Source organism: Dermacentor silvarum, chromosome 6 (genome assembly GCF_013339745.2).
Source record: "Dermacentor silvarum isolate Dsil-2018 chromosome 6, BIME_Dsil_1.4, whole genome shotgun sequence".
NCBI classification, from domain to species: Eukaryota; Metazoa; Arthropoda; class Arachnida; order Ixodida; family Ixodidae; genus Dermacentor; species Dermacentor silvarum.
Window position 1 is genome coordinate 47,047,315 of NC_051159.1, and position 18,613 is coordinate 47,065,927.

The 18,613-nt window shown below is 46.0% G+C and overlaps 1 protein-coding gene across 2 annotated transcripts in view; it reads left to right on the plus strand.

The window, feature by feature from the left end:
• Positions 1-18,613, plus strand: part of LOC119455477 (immunoglobulin-binding protein 1b) — a 74,089-nt gene that overhangs the window by 20,822 nt on the left and 34,654 nt on the right. For both annotated transcript variants that reach the window (XM_049668814.1, XM_037716885.2), the window contains exon 6: positions 8,928-8,997. In XM_049668814.1, coding sequence (XP_049524771.1) covers positions 8,928-8,997 — 70 coding nt within the window. The remainder of the gene's footprint in view (positions 1-8,927; positions 8,998-18,613) is intronic.

Genomic DNA, 18,613 nt, shown 5'->3' on the forward strand with positions numbered 1-18,613 from the left:
ACTGAAACTTAAATTGTAAGATCTGAGACAGTGTTAGCTACAGCAAAGTGAATACAGTTGACATCTGTTAATTCACCCGTGACAGGACGAACAAAATTGGTTGGAATTATCCGGCAGGTCAATTTAAAGAAGAGGCAGACAAATACCGAAATGCACCGCTGATTCATTTGGTAGTATTTGCCTCGATTGTAAACCGCCCCTCAATCGAACGCGCACGCACATTTTTGGCGTTCAAAGTAGAAAACTTGCGTAAAGTTGACGTTGGAACTCGCGAACATAGTAGAAATTGAGCGTGCACCCAATTTTTTAGCAACAAAAATGTAGCATGCCTCCAAATCGGGCAATATGGAAAAGACAAAACCACCGAACTTTTCCTTCACAGAATGTAAATTTATTTACTTAAAGGGACACTAAAGGCAAATAATAAGTCGACGTGGACTGTTTAAATACCTTCCGAGAAACCTAGAAACGCTTGTCTGGTGCAAAGAAAAGACTTAGTTTACGAAAAAAATTGTATCTGAAGGGTCCAAATACGTTTATTGCGATTCAAATCTCCTGCCACGCCATCTGAGGAGTGGTGACGTTGCATACGCCATTACCGCCTTTTGCTGCCGTTGGTGAGTGAAACGGCGCCGGACAGAGGGCGGTACGCTGTGCCGCTGCAGCTCCTTTTTGGTGAAGCGGCGTGGACCGTTCGGGCATTCCCGCGACATCACATGGAAGTGGAATTCTCTGCTACTTGCAGTTAGTGCGAGGTTCGCGAGCCAGAAAAACCAGCACAGCACTACACGATAACGGAACAACTGAAACGCGAAAGCGCGGGCAGCGCAGAGTCGAGCGAAAATGAAACCTTTTAACCACCCGCGTCGTTGTCAACGGTGTAATGTCAGTTAGTTCTTTTTTCTAAGAATGAAATAGAACTGGTTAAGTAGTATTTTCTTTCTTCTTATAATTGAATACAATGATGTTTTTATAACAGGATGTTCAGACAGAAATTAAGTGAGGAGTGCCTTCGTCATCGGGCGAGTACTTGAATGTCCCGGGGGAGTCTCTAATCGTGTTCTGTATTTACCTCAATTTCGCGATTACTAAGGCTCTGTTCGCGATACTATTGACATCTTAGAGATACTCGAGCACTAATTCATCACTTTAGCTTGACTTAGTATTTGCATTTAGTGTCCCTTTAAAGGGCAGCTGAAGCACTTTAAAAAAGTGAGCTTTCAAGGAATTATGATAGTTTTTCACCCCCTGAATGCGAAAACCATAGTTTAACAGGCCAGAAGTCACCGCTAGTTGCTTTAATTCAGCAAAAACAAGCCGCAGTGTCTGCGGGAGCCGCCACGGGTCGTTTAACGGGTTCTGATGGCAAAGACGACCTTGACGTCATCTTGGGTATTGCTGAGGAGTGTGATTCGAATAGAGCACTCACGTGACCCCTGTATTGACGTCATCCTCGCGCCCGGTTTTTCGCGGCTACGCTCGGCGCTCGGCGAAAGGGGCGGAGCTTCAACGAAAATTCAAACCGCGATTGCGGCACTGCTACGAGCATAATTGAGAAAATAACTGCAGGAGTTGAATTGTACCGTGTGAGCCTTCCAAACCCCCGTGAATCTTACAATTGTAAAACCTCTTCAGCTTCCCTTTAATGTCTATCATCATCACTCTCCGACAGCACTTTATCAATGTCTATGAAGAATCGCAACATGTCATCCTCCGTGCTGTCCATAGCACATTTGATATTTTGCATTTATAAAAAGACTGACTGCACAACAAGTGTAAGCAAGATGGTGGTCCACGCCTATAGACTGAACATTTCACTAGTTTGTCCTGTGACACATGCATTTCTCCATAACGCCAAGAACGTGTGATGCAATTTGTTGCCGCCATCATAACATGTAAAAAACATAGTTTGAAAGCGCTTTCGTAATCAGACTGAAAGCGGTGCGTTGCTGTCGTCATGCTATACGAGAACTTGTTCTGTTAGTATCTATGGTTGCCATCTGGTGATGGCAGTAGTGACTGGATAAGCTGGCTCTGATGGTAGGTCGTTGCAAACGGGATTTTGGTTTTGTATCAGATTATATCGGCCCCAGCAATTTTCGGACAAATTTTATTAGAAAAAGAGGTGCGCGTTAGAATTGGGTAAATACTGTATACTGTAATAATTTATTGTGAGCTACCATTCTCGATTTAATATCTTTGTGGGGCAAGCCAAAAATTTCTTTTCGACAAAAGATGTTCGACAGATTCACTGTGCCCTAAGTGCCGGCATGACAGACGCTGCCACTACTGCGGTCACCGTTGGGGTTGGGTGCATGCGTGATGACTAGCCAAGTTCGAATTATCTGTCGAAAGCTCGTTTTGGGATCCAAATAATGAAAGTTTTGTCACATAGAAATATATGGGCTCTGGCCACGACCTGCGGTCGGGATCCACTACTTAGAGTCGAATTAACGGAAGTCTACTGTATTTGTTTGCTCGCAGCTTGACAGTATTCGGTTCAAAAAAATTTGAAATGGTTGGCAAAAGCAACTTGCGAGAGCACATTCTACACGCACATGTGCGTTTTGGCCAGCGGCCTGGCTGGCCCACATAAGGTGAGCTAACGTGTCAATCTTGTGTGATCACACCTGTTGCACGTTTGCATATTTCATTTCGTTTCATTTATTTACTTTCAAGGCCCTACAGGCATTAAAGAGAGGAGTGGCAATAGAAAAAGAAAAAAATTGCTAATGGAGGCAGCACATGATCACAGATAGCCGACTTGAACACATCATGATCTGTGATAGTGACGATGGAGGCAGGAAGGCGATTCGACTTGTTTTCAGGATGAAGGCTTCGAGGTATGCATTGCTTTTACACTGAGGCACCCCAACCTTCATTCGATGATCAATACGGGATGGCAAATGGCTCGGAGGCGAAAAAAGTGTTGTTTTAGGTCATTATTAGTGTAGCATATTTTATGAAACAGGCCTAAGTGGGAAATTCGACGTCTAGTAGAAAGGAGAGGTAGGTAAAGTTTTTGCTTCATGCGAGAAACGCTGGCTAAGCGATAGTAGTTAGAGAGGACAAACCTAGCTGAGCAGTTTCGAACCGATTCTAAGGACTGTGTTAACGAGCTAGTGTACGGGTCTCATATGGATGAAGAGTACTCGAGTTTAGAATGCACGAGTTTTTATCTAGTAGTAGTTTCAATGGAACTGGAGTGAGGCGGGAATTCCGCCGAAGAAAACCAAGGGTTAGCTTTGTTAATAACATGGTGGATATGTTTCTGCCATGACAGGTTATTAGTGATATGGACGCCTAGATACTTGTAGCTGTCGACGAACTGAAGAGGGCAACCGTTAAGATCATAGCCCTGAGAAATGGACTGGTTAATCTTTTGAGACACCCTCATTGCTTTACATTTGTTAATGTTTAGTTTCATAAGCCATGTATCACATCAAGAAGAAATTTTTTTTAGGTCAGATTGAAGAACGGAGAAGTCAGACGCATTAGAAATTACGTGGTACAGAACGCAGTCTGCAAAGAGCCTTATATTAGAAGTAACAGAGTCAGGCAGGTCATTAATATAGATTAGAAAAAGAAGAGGCCCAAGGACTGACCCCTGAGGAACACCGGATGTTACATTGCATGATTTAGAGTCATGATCGTTAACAGAAACGTACTGTGTCCTATTCTGCAAGAAACATTCAATCCATTTAAGCAAGCTACAATCAAGATGGAGTGTGCTAAGTTTTAGTAATAGTAGTCGATGTGGGACGGTATCAAAAGCTTTCACGAAGTCAAGGAAGATGCAGTCAATAACTGAAGCTCAATCTAAAGCGGAAGACAAATCATTAGTAAAGGTTAATAATTGAGTATCACAAGAATAATTTGTACAAAAACCATGCTGCTGTGATGCAAAAAAGTTATTAGACTTGAGAAAACTAATCAGGTTACAGTAGATTATGTGCTCTAATAACTTGCATGGAATAGAAGTTAAGGAGATCGGCCGGTAGTTTAAGGGGTTATGTACAGTGTAGACCGCTTATAACGTAAGTCGCCGGAGTAGTGAATATCTGCACTATAAGCGGTACCGCACTATAACCAAAACAATGATTTTCAAGCCCTGCACGTATGCAAAACATGGAGACCAAGCAGCTGTGCGTATCCGAGAATCGAAGCGTGCGACTGAGAGTTTTGCATCCGTTTAAATTTCCAAACATTGAAAGGTTAATGTCCAAGTACCCACGATCTTCGCATGAAGCAGACAAAGTAATAATTTTAAAAATATGTCTCAGTTTCGCCCGAAAGGCGAAGCATCAATTGCGATAGCAAATTAGTAGAGAGCTATAAGGAGTAGGGATAGTAGTTTTATCGGCTGCATAAACTTGACACATTCGTTCACTAACTGAATTAACAAGCGTGGTGTCAACGCGCACAAGCAAACATGAATAGACTCGATGACCGCAGACAACCACTGGCAAAACGCGGGCGTGAGGAAACGCGGTTCGTGCGAAGGTTCGTGCGGTCTATCGCTTCAACAGAAACTGAGCGGCGTAAGCACAGCTCATGCAAAGGTCAGAGCCGTGTGGAGATCGCTTTCAAGATACGGTGCGCGCGACAACACCGACCGCCGGCACAGGCGCGAACGCATTCGTTGTCAGAGTAGAAGCCGCCCCCCTTCCCTCCCTCCCGCGCTGCCTTCCCGCTTTACTCCTTTTGCGTGGGACATTAAGTCGCCAGTTCCCCTTGCGCCCGGTTGCAAGATACGCATTTGGTGCCGCAGCACAGCGTCGCCCCCCTCCCTCCCTCCCATACTCCCACGGCCTTTCGCGCGATGGAAGTCGCGTTTGCTCTCCGCTGTGCGTTCGCTCTCCGTGAATGCCCGCGCGCTTTTACTCGCACATACGTCGCGCGGCGATGATTCTATCGCCCTTGGACTCATGCTCCACGTCTCATGCTCCTCCTCCTCATTCGCCCTCGTTGATCTCTCTCATTGGTGGGCGCACCTCGTTGAGAAGCGTGCTCGCTACCGCCCTTGTCGGCAAGATTTTCCCGCGGTAGCCGCATTATAACCGGTATTTTGTCTCACACGGCTGCACTGTAAGCGGTATGCGTATACATGGAGTGCTATGAGAAAATTAACGGGAGTCTGAAAAGACCGTAATATATCCGGTCCTGCACTATAAGCGGTTATGTTATAAGTGGTCTATACTGTATATCACCACACTTGTGAGCTGGAATCACCTTCGTCGTCTTCCAGTCGTCTGCAAGTCTTGAACTCTGCAAAGACTGAGTAAATATGTATGACAAGAGCGCAGATGAATACGCTACAGTGCTCTTAAGGAATTTGTAATTTATGGTATCAACACCTGCCGATGAGGAAAATTGAGCTTTTTTAATCAAATTGTATATGCCATCAACGTCGATCGAAATCGGCTCCATCTCAAGGTACGTAAAGGCACGTGCGGACGGTGAAGTATCTATCAGAGCGTCAGAAAAAGATAGCGAAAATGTGTTGTTAAAAGCAGTTGAGCAAAGCTCAAGGGGTACAGGAAATCCAGCGTCAGTTTTGGTTTAGGTTTGCGTACGTTGATAATTAGAGGCCGGATCTTTAGGCATTAAAAAAGCGCATTTTAGGCGCCAAAAATAGGCAGGCAAAGCAACGTTCTAGGCCTCCAACGTCTTAAATATAGGCTACAATAAATTTTTACATAAATGCAAATAATTTCAAACGAAGACGTGCGCGACCTGTATCTACTACAGGAAAACAAGAAATGTTATTGTTTATGATGGCACAAAGGCGCCAACTGTTAAACATAGCCGTGTAATTGTCCCATAAAACTGCTGGTCTAATGACGATCATTTGGCGTAATTCAACAAGCACACTGCTCATATTCGTGTTCAATGGCCACTGTACTCGAGCGTTGCATAAAGTGCAACAAGCATGTAAAAGAATACTTGAAAGCTGGGAATACTGATTAAAAAAGCGCTACTTTATGTCTGCCTGACGCAATTAAATTAAGACACAACAAAAACAGACAAATAATGAATGCAAGAGAGACTACAATTTATTAAGAAATTAACATGTTCTTACATGAGGGCTGTTAGGTACAACTCTGGCGATTTTCTCATATACAATGACATTATCGGAACTGTACAGGCAAAACACCCCAACACTGCCAAATACACTTCCGCCCATTAGAAGTGCACGCGTTTGAAGAAATCTGTTTGGAGAGCACGCGGAACGTAGTCTAAGAATCACTGTGAAGATTGTCGATACAATTGCAAACTACCACCATCTCCAGATTTTTGGATTCAAAATTGTGCCTCTTATCACTGAGAATGATCTCGTACGCTGAGAAAGAACGCTCGACGGCAGTGAACACATTAAAAAGTAAATTACAAACAAAACAAAGGCCGCGTGCACATTACATTTTGTTTTCTTTCTTCTTTTGCTCTTTACTCTCCTTTCCCCTGACGGCTCTCCGCGGTTTCGCATTCGCCAACTGCGGCGCGTCCCATTTCACAGAAGCTAGGGGTTGTTTTCCGAAAGTTGCTTGAACTAGATGACTAGGATGAACCCCATAGAGTTCCGAACAGTCAGTGTTGCCCGGTAACATGAATAATGGTCTCTAACTGCACTCAAAAGCTGAAACTTGAAGCTAAATAGTGTTCATATAGGCGCCGATATTGAAAATAGGTATTTATAGGCATTTAGGCACAAATGCCAAAATAGGCATTTATAGGCACTATAAAAACACTATAAAAGCTCTTCTTAATCTCTAATTCATGCTCATATATCAAAATGGGGTGATAGGAGCGCTAGGAACAAAAAAGGCATTTGCCTAAAATCCAGTCTCTATTAATAATGTTCCAAAAGTTCTTAGGATTAGTTGTGAGCAGATGTGGTAGTGTTTCAGAAAAAAAGTGGTTCTTGGCTGAGCGGATGGCCATTCTGCTATTCAGATGCGATAAATATAACAAGGGTGAGAAGTGTGTTGTTTATAACTTAATTTTGTTCACCTTCCATGTATCAGCACTGCAAGCCACCAACATGCTGGTAAAATTGACAAAAGGCCTTTTGCCGGTCCTGCCGTATGCCAGAAGCTTCAGTCACACATGTGTTGCTTTTTCATAGACGTGATCATGACATCTTTTTTCCACGTATATCAGCTTGTATACTTACGGAATTTTCGTGTACAATGTGACTTGTAACAATGTTTGAGTGTACTGCGACAGCGGTACATGTGCAGTTGAGTACTTGATGTAATCGTCCAGTGGGTGATGAGCGATCACACCAGCAGTTCTAAACAGCTGCAAGCCTGTTTGGAGGTGCTGCATGCACGCATCTATTCAGGTGCAGGTGTCGAGGGGCATTTGGAAATGAGGTGCTCGCAATTGAGCTTGAAATATGTGGCCTAATCCACCAGCATAAATGAAAGTGTAAAAGCACGCTGAGGAAAGCGCGCAGTTTACTTCAGCTTAGACCACTGGGGAAAGTTGCAAGTTCTGAGAATAGCCCTTTCAGGGTCACATTTCTTTATTGCATAGTTAAATTCTTCTGTGATTTATTTCAGTAAAAAAACAAGCAAACTTTTTCAGGTGACAATAAAGTGACAAAGTAACTTTAAATGTGTGCAGTTTTATACATGGCTTATTTTTGAATACACGGATCATCATCGTCAGCAGCAGCATATATTTATGTCCACTGCAGCACGAAGGCTTCTCCCTGTGATCTCTAATTACCCCTGTCTTGCGCCAGCTGATTCCAACTTGCGCCTGCAAATTTCCTAACTTCATCACCCCACCTAGTTTTCTGCCGTCCTCAGGAGACTGTGCTTCCCTTCTTTTTGTATCCATTCTGTAACTCTAAATTGTCCACCGGTTATCCATCGTATGCATCACATGGCCTGCCCAGCTCCATTTTTTCCTCTTAATGTCAACTAGAATATCGGCTATTCCCGTTTGCTCTCTGATCCACACCGCTCTCTTCCTTTTCTTAATGTTAGGCCTAACATTTTTCGTTACATAGCTCTTTATGCCGTCTTTAACTTGCTCTCGAGATTCTTTGTTGACCTCCAAGTTTCTGCCCCATATGTTAGCACCGGTAGAATGCAACGATGGTACACTTTTCTTTTCAACGACTTACACGGAGAAACTAGCATAAATAATTTTTACAGATGTAATAAAATTCACACACTTATTTTTATGTTTTAAATAGGCCGGGCATAACTGGGGCCTGTACTTGAGAAACGTTTTATGTCGTTTTCCATTTTGATACATGTTGCGCCAAGGGTGTGATTTCAGCAAAGGTAACGGTGTGGTGGCCGCCGTGCCACATCTGAAGCAAAGATGGAATTGCAAAAGACGCCCGTGCACCATGCATTTGGTGCACGCTGAAGAAATGCAGGTGGTTCAAATTAATTCCGAGTTTTCCACCGCGGCGTGCCTCATAATGCAATTGTGGTTTTGTCACGTAAAACCGCACAATTTATGTTTAACCAGTGATGGTGCGCCTGAAGAATGAAGTGGATTATTAGACAATACAGCCCCAAGGTGCATGGCAATGATGAAAGTCAGACATGCCATGTGACCGCCTGCAAGCAAACTCAGGGTTGCGCGCGCGCCCATCAGAAAAACAAAGCCAGTGAGAAACTGGCACTAGTCTTCATCAGTAATGTTTGACTGCTAGAGTAGAATCTTTCTTATCTTGCCAGTTTACAGGGTTAATTGTTTGGGGCAATTGGAATGGCAGCAAGCAAGCCAGTTTGTCAGCCTAGCAAATCCTATGGCTGTATTTCGCTTGCATGACTTTTCACTGTGTACACCATCAACAAGTATAACACCTAGTACTAATTGACCCTAATTCGCTGTATTGAGCTATGTTCTCATGTGACGTAATTGTGTGTGCTCACCTTTCTTTACCTGTTCTCTTCCAGAGAGAGTACTACAATGTCCTGCTTAAATATTGGGTCAACAATTCTATCGAGGAACTTCGGAGCATTGAAGGTTTGTTGAACTACAGTTTGAATTTGTCTCTGGTGGTAGTCATGGGCGTTCACTTTCAGCGATGCTTTCACCTTTGTGAGATTTCGCATGGCCAGCACTGGACGCGTCGCCATCTTCAAGTGACAGAATTTCTGGCACCGTGCTTGGCGATGTGCTGGCAACACTGATGTATCTCGTGCTAGTTGCGAAATCTCGCGAAAGTGTTCTCGAAAGTGATTGCAGAAGAACACCACCCTGGTTGACTCGAAATGTCCTAAAGGGAAATGTAGATTTCGAAATGAACTTGCTTATTAACAGCAAAGCTGTTAAACCAGCCGTAATTTGTGGTGCGTATCAAAAAACTACCAAGAAAGAAAAGGAAACTTTCTTGCCGAGGTGGGATTCGAACCCGCGTACCCCTGGTCCCAAAGCGAGCGTCGTAACCACTAGGCTTTACAGCCACGCTTGCAGAACCTGTATTTATGCGAACCATATGATTGCTTTCGAGCGTCATCTTCTTCCACAGCTGGCGTGTTCGTACGCTCGTGCTCTGCGAAGTGAAGAGGTTGTGCGAGCTATGAGAGAGAGAGAGAGAGAGAGACGCATTCACGGAGCGGGTCTCCCGGAACGCGGTGTCGGTGTTGCAAGCTGCGCTATGCAACGTGCAGTGACGGCCGTAAGTCTGAGACGTGCAAAAAGAAATTATCATCTTGAGTAATATGATGAAAAGTTCACGTGGACTTCCGGAAAATGCTGGGCTACGATCGCCTAGCTTCGCTGTTTCAAGCGTTGCGCGGCTGAGTGCAAGGTTAAGCGTTTTTTTCTTCACAGGTTTTGATGAAAATTCGTAAACACAGTGGTAATGTTTCTGTGATGTTATCATAGAAGTTTCAAAGTTATATCTCAACAACTTTTTATTGACAAATTCTTTCTTCTTTGGGCTTCTCCCAAGCCTGAACAACTTGAAAAATGTCATAGAAGACTCGTTCAGAACAGAGGACGTTCCAGAATGAGTGGTTGAGGGCGTGAAATTCCTAGATTTTTTTAAGTTGCAACATGATTTTCTTTTAGTTCCAATGTTTTATGAGTTGACTGTGAACAGGCATCTAGACTATGAATAACTGCTAGTTGAATCATCAATTCAGAAAAAGTCACACTGGAAAAGCAAGAATGTCACACCGTGAACTGCGCTGCAAAGAACAAAGTAAAAAAAAAAACGGAATTGAAATAGACCTAGCAGTCGTGAAGAAATCAGCGGGACATGCTGAGTCGGAGGCAAGAAAAACAGTTTTGAGAAAATAGCTTTCAAAGTTGCACCTTAAATTTTACTTTATCTAAAGTTATTAGCGCTGTAGTCCTTGATGTCCTATCAAATGCGGGGCTTCTAGAGTGTTTTGCCTTTAGTCTGAAGTGCTTTGCATGTTTTCTTTTTGTTTTTTTTTGCCCAAGACATCCTTCTCCGCTGCTTTGTAAAGAGCATCAAAGCCAGGTTGCAGACCGAACGTTGCACAGTGTCCCACAGAAGTGCAGCGGGTCCCAGAATTGTATTTCATACTGCCTTGTTGACGCCTGTCTCTAGTGGAGCAGGGAGGCGTACCCCTTAGCACTGATGTGTGAAGTGCGTAGCCGTGGTCCAAGGATTACTTTCACAATGTCTTAGGCTTATCTCCGTGTCTGAGAATATGATGCACGAAGTGCTCGGTCGTGAAGTACGCGCTGCCGATGCTTGGAATGTTTAGCTGCAGGTCTGAGATGTCAAGTAACGGAGAGATCGGCCACACTTCTGTGATGTCCGTGTTGTGCCCGTTTCGACACTCCCCGAGAGCTCGAGACGACACCCCTTTGCAGCAAGCTCTGGACCAATGGCAAAGCGCGCTGGAGTCGTGGCAGGCACAGCAAAGCGGAGACTCCAGAACGACCTTCAATCATTTGCATTTTGTGCACTTGTTTCTTTATGGAGGAGATAGCTGAAGCGGCAGATTTGAAGACGAAAAAATGCCCTTTCCGTCGCGACCAATTTGGTGCCACTCGATTGCGTTGTTCCGGGTATAGAGTGTAGACCACTTATAACGTAACCGCTTACAGTGCAGCCACGTGAGACAAAAATACCGGTTATAATGCGGCTTCCATGGGAAAATCTCGCCGACAAAGGCGGTAGCGAGCACGCTTCTCAACGAGATGTGCCCACCGATAGGAGAGGAGATCAACGAGGGAGATGCGGAGGAGGAGCATGAGATGTGGAGCATGCGTCCACGGGCGATAAAATTGTCGCCGCGTGCCATATGGGCGAGTGAAAGCGTGCGGGGGACGTGTGCCTTCACGGAGAGCAAATGCACAGCAGAGAGCAAGCGCGACTTCCATTGTGCGAAAGGCCGTGGGAGTATGGGAGGGAGGGGGGTGACGCTGTGCTGCAGCACCAAATGTGTATCTTGCAACTGAGCGCAAGGGGAACTGGCGACTTAATGTCCCACGCGAAAGGAGTAAAGCGGGAAGGCAGCGTGGTAGGGAGGGAGGGGGGGGGGTGTGTGACTTCCACTCTTCTAAGAACTGCGTACTTTGCACAGGTACAGACTGTCGGTGTTGTCGCGCGCACCGTATCTTGCAAGCGATCTCCACATGGCTCTGACCTTTGTATGCGCTGTGCTTACGCCGCTCAGTTTCTGTTGAAGCGATAGACCGCACGAACCATCGCTCGCTGCGGCGGCGGCCGCGTTTCCCCACGTCCGTGTTGTGACAGTGGTTGTCTGCGGTTATCGAGTCTATTCATGTTTGCTTGTGCACGTTGACACCATGCTTGTTAATTCAGTTTGTAAGCAAATGTGTTAAGTTTATGCAGCCGATAAAACTACTATCCCTACTCCTTATAGCTCTCTACTAATTTTCTATCGCAATTGATGCTTTGCCTTTTGGATGAAACTGAGACATTTTTTAAAAATTACTACTTTGTCTGCTTCTTGCGAAGATCGTGGGTACTTGGACATTAACCTTTCAACGTTCGTAAATTTAAACGTATGCAAAACTCCCAGTCGCATGCTTCGATTCTCGGATACGCGCGGCTGCTTGGTCTACATGTTTTGCATACATGCAGGGCTTGAAAATCGTTTTGGTTATAGTGCGGTACCGCTTATAGTGCAGGTATTCACGACTCCGGCGACTTACGTTATAAGCGGTCTACACTGTATTGTGGCTTGAAGAACACTCTTTTTTCATAATTTCCTTGGCTGATACAACAAATTTCCTAGACCACTTTTACTTGGTTTTCAGTGAAGATATTTTGGCATTCTATAGAAAAGAGTAATGATTAAAAAAAAACGACTTTTTAGCAATTATTCATGATGCGAAAACAGTGTCCCCTCTTAATCCGAATTGATGGATAATTCGAGCCGGTTGGTTGGAATGGGCAGAGTTACATGTAGGAGGCATGTTCAAAAAGAAACAGAACTTTTGAAATAGCACGCCAACCGGCAGAGGGAGCGCGCTGCGGCTACTGAGCGCATGTAGCGGCATGTTTAGACAACAAACTGCCATTTGCCGCGTTTCGCTCTGACCATTAGTTGGCAAGCTACTGCCGTTGAAGCTGTTCTTCGGATTGGTGCCAAAGTGACAATGAAGGAACACACACACACACAGCATGTGTGTGTGTGTGTGAAGTTCTGCTACAAACTTGGGAAAGCTTTCACAGAGACATTTCAGTTGCTTAGCCAAGCATACGGGGAGGACTGTATGAGTCGCATACAGTGCATTGATTGGTTCAAGCGTTTTGAAGATGGAAGAATGTTGGTCGGTGATGATCCCAAGCCTGGAAGACCTTCCACATCCACAGGTGTGGACTACGTCAAGAGAGTTCGAATCTGGATTCGTGGAAATCGTCGTTTCACTGTTCAAGAAGTTGCTGATGAAGTGGGTATCAGCGTAGGATCATGTCATTAAATTTTGAGTGACAAACTTGGGATGCGTCGTATCAGTGCAAAATTCAAGCCGCGTTTGTTCACTGACGAACAGAAGCAGACCCGTATTGAAATCAGCCAGGAACTGCTCACCGCTGCCATTGACGATGAAAACCTTCTCAAGAACATCATAACAGGCGATGAGACATGGATTTATAGCTATAATGTTGAAACGAAAGTGCAGTCATCGCAGTGGGTGGCGAAAGGTTCTCCTCGTCCAAAAAAAAAAGCACGCATGAGTTGGTCAAAAATGAAGGTGATGTTGGTTGTGTTTTTTTACTGCAAAGGCACTGTCCATCAGGAATTTGTGCCACATAGTCAGACGGTAAACAAAGAAGTTTAACAGGGAATCCTAGCACGTTTGAGAGATTCTGTGCGCAGTAAGAGGCCTGAATTGTGGAAAACTCAGGCTTGGATGTTGCATCATGACAATGCCCCGGCTCACGCGTCGCTCCTTGTCCACAGCTACTTTGCGAAACACCACACTTCTGTTGTGCCCAACCCACCATATTCTCCAGACCTAGCCCCAGCAGACTTTTTTCTATTCCCCAAGCTGAAAACCACCTTGAAAGGACATTTCCTAACCGTAGAGGAGATAGGACAATGCGAGAAAAGACTTGCGCGCCATTCCAGAAAGTGCGTTCCAGGAGGATTTTCAAAAATGGAAGAAAAGATGGGAAGAGTGCATTGCCAGTAGAGGGGACTACTTTAAAGGGGACAGCACTTAAAATGTCGTACCATAAGCAGTAAAGGTGTTATAGCAAAAGTTCGGTTTCGTTTTGAACACACCTCATATTTGAATTGGGAAATACAGTAAAAGCTCGATGATACGATCACGGTTAATACGAATTTCCGGATGATACGAATTTTTCTGTGGTCCCAGCTGAGCCCCATTACTTTGCAACGTGCTAGAGAACGGTTGTTACGGATCGATTTTCAGCCTGCGTCGTTTGATACGAATAAACGCCGCCCCACCGACGGCCGCGAAAGAGAACAACGCGCAGTCACGCGCTTTCTCTCCTTCTCTTTTGGTGCGGAGGCGCGGCGCCGGACAGCGCGGACGTACTCCGCGACTGGGCGCGAAGAGTTTGAAGCGGTGGCGCTTCAAGAAATAAATGCGTTTTACGTACATGTGCCTGAGTGAGTTCACCTCTGACTCTTTAATTTAGCTACAGTCGAATCTCGTTAATTCGAACACGCTTATTTCGAACATACCGCGTACCGACAATGCTCTTAGCAACGCGCCAAATAACGCGGCGGCGCCTCCGACCGGCATTGCTCCGACACCGCCATAGAGCAAAAGCTCAGGAGAGGTCCCTCAACGCCGCGCGCGAAGGAACGGGAAAAAAAAAAAAGAACCCGCGGCGGAAATTTTCTTCTCTCTCAAATTGCAAGGTCGCCGTTTCTGCATCGCACCGGAACAAGCGTGTACGTGCCGACTAGAGTGTTCTAGACAACCGTATTCTAGCACACACTAGTGCCGACGTCTCAGCCACGCGGATAAAATGGCAGTGAACCCTTCTCCTCTATTTTCTAGTCTCATGTTGACCTTGCACGCTGCGGCAGCAGCGCAGAGGGAAGAAGCGGCGGCGGCACAGTCGGGCCAACGAAACTGTCACGCCCGCAAACGCTCGCTTCGCGATAACGGCAGAAAACGAAACTTCAGGGGGCGGCTAAAATAAGCTGGCACCAGCACGGCGGCGGGCGCGCACGGAGATGTGCGTACGGAGTCGAAGGTGAGAGAGCTACGAGGGAGTTGAGAGGGAGGGCGAGTGGAGCCACCGAAGCGGCGGAGTTGACGCAGCCAAATCCGCTTCCCTGCCGCCCTCCTCCCTCACCTTCGACGGTCTCCGCGCGCACCCGTGTGCCGGCGCCGCCCGCTCGCTCCCTGGAGCTTCGTTTTATTGCGATAGCAATTATATGGACACTTCAACCGGATTTCTGCCGTCGGCGTCGCCGTTGCCATAGCCGTCGCCATAGCCGTCGTCGTCGTGAGGTTCCGTATAGATAAAATCTTCACCGCGCGCCGTATGCCCGAGCGGAAGCGTGCTGGGACGCGCTATCACGGAGAGCGAACGCACTCAATCTCCCACGCGCAAGCAACGAAGCGGGAAGCCAGCGCCGGAGGGAGCGGGGGGGGGGGGGGGCACTTCTACTGTGCCAACAACCGCGCTCGTCGCTCGACCGCACGGTCTCTTATCTCTCCCACGCGCAAGCAAGGAAGCGGGAAGCCAGCGCCGGAGGGAGCGGGGGGGGGGGGGGGCGCACTTTTCCTCTGCCAACAACCGCGCTCGTCGCTCGCCGCACCGTCTCTTATCTCCACACGGCTCTGACCTTTATGCACTATGCGTTCGCCGCTCAGTTTCTGTTGAAGCGATAGACCGCACGTACCTTCGCCCGCTGCTGCGGCGTATATATGCGCTTGCTGCCAGCGTTTTGACAGTCGTTGTCTGCAGTCATTCAGTGTGATCTATTCATGTTTGTTCGTGCGCGCTCACACCACGCTTGTTCGTTCAGTTAGTAATAGTCGGGCCACATTTTCCAACGCATGCTGCACATGTAATGCTGCCCGGATCGGCAGTGCAGCGCTACAGGTGTGTCCCTTCGCACGCGCGCTGCCCACGGGAAGCGCTTCTCATCAACACCACCGTTTAACACGCGCCTTCTCGTGGTCATCGAGTCTCTCTTCATGTCGGTCTACTTACGCCGCAGCACACCTGCTTACTTAATCAGCTCATGTTTACTACAATTCATATTGTTACCAAAGCCGCTCACCTTACTTCGTATGACATTGCTGTGTTGCTAACGCATTCATTGCTTCGCCCTTAGGGCGAAACTGACATTTTTTTTCTGTCGTTATCAGGAAGCGACCGTTAGCCGGCGTGGGCAGTTTCGTGGCCCGCGCTTGCTATGCGCTTGCGCGCCGCGATATTTCACGACTCGCACCATTCGTGCATCATGCTATGGTGCACGAATACTTCAAAAATACGTCCTTTTAATTCGAACAAATTTTCGGGCCCCTTCGAGTTCGAATTATCGAGATTCGACAGTAGTTTTAATTGTGTTTGGATGATACGAATTTCGGCTAATACGAATATTTTTCGTGACCTCGTGAGATTCGTATCATCGAGCTTTTACTGTACCCCCACGAATTTGAACTCCTACAACAGTGCAACATTTATTTCGAACAAACTTTTCCAACCTTGTGGACCGTCTTTTCGACAAACACGAGCCGAAGTCCAATACATCACTAGCCACCGTAATGACACATACCGTGGAAATTGAGTCCTTCGACTTTGCATGATAAGTTAACCTATAGTACAGGCATCGCCTCTCCACGAAATAGAGGTAAAGCATCGTCTGAGCATACTGTCATTGTGTTCCTCGCTTCAGCGCATAAGAAAGTTGATGATGCAGTAAAGAATGAGGCTCTTAAGGCATTCCTTATCGCCAACGAATAACCAGTGCAGAATGCTGTGGCGTTATCTGATAGGCACATTGTCCACGGGGCACAGCAGTGCAGTTATCCTTTTTGCATTCCCAGCTTCAATTAGCCGCACTTGCTCAGTAATGCGTAATTTTCAAGTCGGCGCTTACAGAAATCTATGGTAAGACACTACACCTCATTGACACCGTTACAGTCGCTGACCGAGAATTCGGTCAGCTTCAATGAAATTTTGGACACCTTGCAGCACGCCGCTTGAGAGTTCTGATTCCGTCCCGTTCCACTTCCACGACCACATCCAATTCACTCCTAGAGTTGACCAAGTACAGTCGAATCCCCCTACAACGAACGTCACTACAACGAAATTTCCGCCACAATGAAGATTTTTCTATTCCCCGTCAGCTGCCCATAGAAAGTACAATAGAAAAAAAGTATCTTCATAACGAAGGCGTTTTATTCGGTATTTCCGCATCAACCAACTTTTCGAGAACAAAACTGGCACTGAATTAAAATTGGAACTGCCGAGTAGTCAAATCAGAAGGCCCTTCCAAAGCTGTGACGATCGTATGTCCGCTTGAACAAGGTTTTCGCAAACGAAATCAAATTCAAAGTACCGATTTAAGCCACGCGTGGTCATCACCCGCCTGCGCGAGACTGCTCAGGATCTCCGCAATCGCTGCCGTTTTCTGTGGTGTGTCCGGTCGAAATGGCTACTAAGTGGTTCGTTATGAGAAAAGGAAAGGTTGGCGCTATCTTCTGCAGCCCTTTAGGAAGCGTAAATGATCTGCAGCCGACGAAGAAGCGTAAATTTCTTTCTCTCGAGGAGAAGGCACCTATGATCGCCGAGGCAGAAAGTGGAAGGAAAAAATTTCGCAGTTTCGCCAGAAAGGAGAAGCATCGATTACAATAGCAGATTAGTAGACAGCTATACGAACTAAGCAAAGTAGTTTTATTGGCCGTATAAACTTGTAAACATCCGCTTACTAACTAAATGACCAATAACGGTGTCACGTGCGTGCAGGTAAACATGATTACATCTCGCTCGATTACCGCGGAAACTCAGTGTCAACACGCTGGACTAAGAAGGCGCGGCAATAGCAGCGAGCGAATTGACCTCCGTGCCATCTTTTGCTTCAACGCGAACTAAACGTCGAAAGCACAGCGCACACGGCTCTACCGGCACTAGTTGCACTTTGCCCACATTGCAGATTGCGTTGAAGATGAGGCCCACATGGGCGCGCACTTTGTGCACGTCGCAGATTGCTTATGACACCCGCGCGGCCGCGCACATATGCAGCGCATACGACACCCGCGCGGCTGCGTTGCAGCCGGTGTTGTCAACATGATGCCAACGTCTCTTTGTCTGGGGAAAATGACAACCCGCTAGACACACTGACTCCGACGACTGCTTTGAAAGTAATGGATCCTTTTGACCTCATCAGAAAAGTTATTGGAGCCCCCGACAATCACATTGTGATGAGTCTTTTAACGGTCTGTGAGACTAGCGTAATGCCTTCGCTTGCCGTGAAGTGTAAGAAATCCAGGCTGACCGATTTCTAGAAATAAAACTTCCGGTAATTTGTATTAAATATAGATTTTGTATTAATATAATATTAATATTTTTGTATTAGTATATTGGTAATTGTATTAAATAATTTGTATTAATATATCTTTTTTTATGATTACCAGTGTTCCTATTTCCCTTCCAATGTACAAATTTACTTGTTTTTTCCTGCTATGTAGTTCTTTTTATGCCTTATTTATTGCCTTTTTTCTGTAACACCCCCCCCCCCCCCCCCCTACGCAATGCTCCACTGGAGCCTGTGGGGTAATATGAATAAATATATAAATAAATAAATAAATAAATAATTTGTAAGCGCAAGCTTACCTTGCGCTTACCGAGTTTGTCATAAATATGCAGTGAAATTGTGATAATTCAAACCGCTTCATTGCGACGGTGCATGTGCCGCAAAATGAGTGTTTCGCGATCGGCTGGGCACACGTGTTGGGTTAAGCGGTGGCCGAAATGTACGAAGAATGCTGTAACAGTGGTGCAAAATGCATTCTCTGTTGAAGTTGATACTTTATTGGCCACCTTCAATACGTCTCAACCTTTGCCCCCACGCCATCGCGAAGATTTCCCGCACAATGGTTTCGGTTTCGTTCGCGGCTTTGCCGTTTGGCGTACATATGTACATAATAATTTTGTGGCAATGAAGTTCCACCACAACGAAACTTTTCATGT